General features: G+C 48.8%; 1 protein-coding gene across 1 annotated transcript in view; it reads right to left on the bottom strand.

Annotated features, from left to right (window-relative positions):
• L1CAM (L1 cell adhesion molecule) overlaps positions 1–3,046 on the bottom strand; it is a gene marked incomplete at its 5' end in the record, with an annotated part of 42,754 nt that extends 39,708 nt beyond the window's left edge. The window contains one exon of the mRNA XM_015405613.1: positions 2,924–3,046. Coding sequence (XP_015261099.1) covers positions 2,924–3,046 — 123 coding nt within the window. The remainder of the gene's footprint in view (positions 1–2,923) is intronic.
• Positions 3,047–3,434: the final 388 nt, after the last annotated feature.

Raw genomic sequence — 3,434 nt, 5'->3', positions numbered from 1 at the left:
TCCCAGCCGCAGAGATCCTCTGCATTTCACTTTGAAGCTCTCAGGGGCAACATGGGAGGAGGCAATTAACCCCCCCCACACACACACACAAATTTTTCCTTGGGAGGACAGCAGGAAAGAGGTTCACAACAGGGCCCAAGATGGGGAGTGGGAAGGAGGGCATGAGGAGTGGCAAAACACACTGAGCTGACCCTGAGCAGCCAAATTTCAGGAACAGAGATGGGCACAAACCAATGATGGCCCCGGTCACACAAAGAATTTGCCACGCGAAAGACACAAATGTCTGGTGGATTTTTCAGGTGCGATCACACGGCAACATCTGGGAAGTGTAGCACACCCGTGGCCAACCCGTGGCATCCCACCAAAGATACGGAGTTAAAAAGTACCAAGGAAAGTACACTAATATCTGGAAGACGCATGGCACAGGCTAGTATCCCGTGGCATCCTGCGCCCGTCCACGTCCCATCGCAAACCGGATGTTTTTCGTAAGCACATGCGCACAAACACGAAACTGAAAGCAGTGCTGCTCCACGGAACTGTGCATGCGCACAAACGCGAAACGCATGCGTGATTGTACCGCGCCGCTTCTTTGCCATGCTGCAGCATCGCTGTGTGATCGCCAGCTAACAGGCGAAGCACGGAGACTCGTGAGACCATGTGATCGGGCTACCGTGCTTTACTTTGCTCCGATGCGAACAGCCACGCCTCCCCCCCCCCCGCGTTATCTGGCCCATGTGACCAGGGCCAATGTTTGTCAGGAAATTAGGTTTGTGAGGAGGTTCGTGCCCATCCCTATTCAGGAATTTGAAACTGAGCTTGAAGGAAGTACATGTGTGGACTGGACTGCCGAATCCCTGATGGGGGTGAGGGATCCCGCGCCCCTAACCACTGCCTCCCACCGCCAATCAGTTGCCCGGCAGGGGTACTTAGCAGCAGCAGGGGGAAGTCTTGACCTGGCATCCCAGCGATGTCACTGGCGATGTGCTGATGTGACTTCTGCTGCGCATCGGAGATGACATACCTCTCACACCAGAACTAATTTTCCTAGATGACTGGCAAGGCACTAATATACCTAAGATAAGACAAGAGCTAGGAACAAGTCTACTTGTAGCTGTGAAGACTTCAATAGCATCTGTGTGGAAGTCTCCTTCGGCCCCAACAAAGAAAGGTTTGGGACCACCATCATGGAGAAGTTCACAGATAAGATCAAAAGGTCCGAGATTTGCCCAAAGCAAACAGATTTTGATGATATCCTAACACATGACTGTGTTATCCTAACACTATAACCTAACCAGTGTTCCCTCTAAGCTGAGTTAGTGTGAGCTAGCCCACAGATTTTTAGCCTCCAGCTCACACATTTTTGTCTTAGCTCAGGAAGGAGGGCTCCAGAGCAAACTAACTTATGCAGTAGCCAGATTGACATGTGCCCCGCCCCCTGTACCTCACCCGGGGGAACTGCGATCCCCCTGTGATCCCCCCCGAAATGACCTCTGATCCTAACACTATATCCTAACACATGACTGCCAACCACACAATCCTATATATCACACCCTGATCCTCTCCTAGGGACACTTTCACACACTAAACATTTCTATTTCTTTCACTCTCCTGGCTCTGTGTCTGATCGTGAATTTCTCTGATCTCATTCAAATCCCACATAAATAAACATGCAGAACAATAATCAGAGACTACTTACACCGAATACCACAACACCTAACAAGCACAATGACAAAAATAAAAACAAACTGCATTTGTATTACAAGTGAGCCAATGTTTACTCGGAATTCAATGATGAAACTACAGCTATAAATACTAAGAATAACTCTATATATGTATGTGCACTATTTTTATTTATTTATTTATTTGATCTAATTTATACCCCGCCCTCCCCGCAATGCGGGCTCAGGGCGGCTTACATAGGGGCAAACGCCAATATAAAACATAATTAAAACCATTTAAAATCCCAACAGTACAAAAACATTCTTAAAAAATTATTGACTAAAGTGCTCAAGGTGTTCAACATGAAATTTCAAAGATGGCATATTTCAACTGTTCAGCATCGTCTGCTCCAGGGAAGCACTGATGTTCCCTCATCCAGGGCCAGGTGAAGATGGAATAATGATGATGGTAGTGGCGGCTCCTACTCATACGCCTGGTGGAAGAGCTCCGTCTTACAGGCCCTGCGGAACTGCACAAGGTCCCGCAGGGCCCGGATCTCCTCCGGGAGCTCGTTCCACCAGATAGGAACCGCCACCGAGAAAGCCCTGGCCCTGGTAGCGGCCAGCCTGGCCTCTTTGGGACCTGGCATTGCCAGGAGATGTTGAGTCCCGGACCGAAGTGCTCACGGGGGAACATAGAAGGAAACTGCTAATGTATAACTTGATATTTAATAAACTTTATAAAACTTTTTAAAAAAGGAAATGACATCATTGCGTCAAAAGCGGTGTGGGATGCTCTGGTATTTTGGCAAAAACTCCGAGGTAAAAACGGCTTCTACCATAGAGTTTCCCCACAAATCCTAGAGGGTCTCACATCACTGGCGATGCAACGACATCACTTCTGGTGTGTGGCGGAAGTGACGTTGCCATGTCGCTGGTGACATTGCTATGACAACGGGCCAGGCCTCCCCTCACTGCTGGTAAGTCACCCCACCCCTGCCAGTTCCCGGGGCAACCTGACAACCCTATGTGTGTGGACAGTTTTCAAATATTTCAAAAGGATTTCAGAAAGAAGAGTACAAGGGCCCACCGTACCTGTCAAGAAAAAGGGTCCTGGAAAGAGTCTTACGAAATTATTATAACAATCATGTTTTCAAAAGCAATCATGAAGAGGTCCAAAATATCTCGGGGTGTGTTCTAGCAAGCCTTCCTGTGTCCAGTGCAACTCGGCACCCGGGCAAAGCCAAAACCCTCCTCAGACTCACCTAAATGGTACTTCAGTCCATATTTCAGTATTTCTCCGTTGGGGTATTTGGGGCACTTCCACTGCAGGTTCACTGTCATATCCGGGAGGAGTTCCATGGTGACAGCGTCTGGGGGGCTAGGTACTACGTGAGGAGGCAGAGACAAACGGAGAGTGAAGGAGAGAAGGGAAATATTTGACGGTGGGGAGGGAGAACATTGCAAGAGAGGGTGGGGGGAGAGAAGAACACGCTTGTTTCCACAGCTAAAAAGCGTTGGAGTGGGGAGAGTGAGCTGGCTTTGCTGGGAGGGCGGGGTAAAAATCTAATGAAATAAATAAACAAATAAATTATGAGCCTTGAGCATGGACATGTGTCGCCACTTCCAGCAAGAGACCCATCATAGCACTCCCCACTCAGACAAGAGTCCTGCCTGTGACTGGGGTTGCCAGCCTCCAGCTGGTGGCTGGAGATCTCCTGCTATTACAAATGATTTCCAAACAACTGAAATCAGTTACCCTGGAGAAAATGGCTG

Source organism: Gekko japonicus, unplaced genomic scaffold (genome assembly GCF_001447785.1).
Source record: "Gekko japonicus isolate JY-2015 unplaced genomic scaffold, Gekko_japonicus_V1.1 scaffold3552, whole genome shotgun sequence".
Lineage (NCBI taxonomy): Eukaryota > Metazoa > Chordata > Lepidosauria > Squamata > Gekkonidae > Gekko > Gekko japonicus.
The sequence above is the reverse complement of the archived record's forward strand: the minus strand, read 5'-3'. Positions and strand labels throughout refer to the sequence as shown.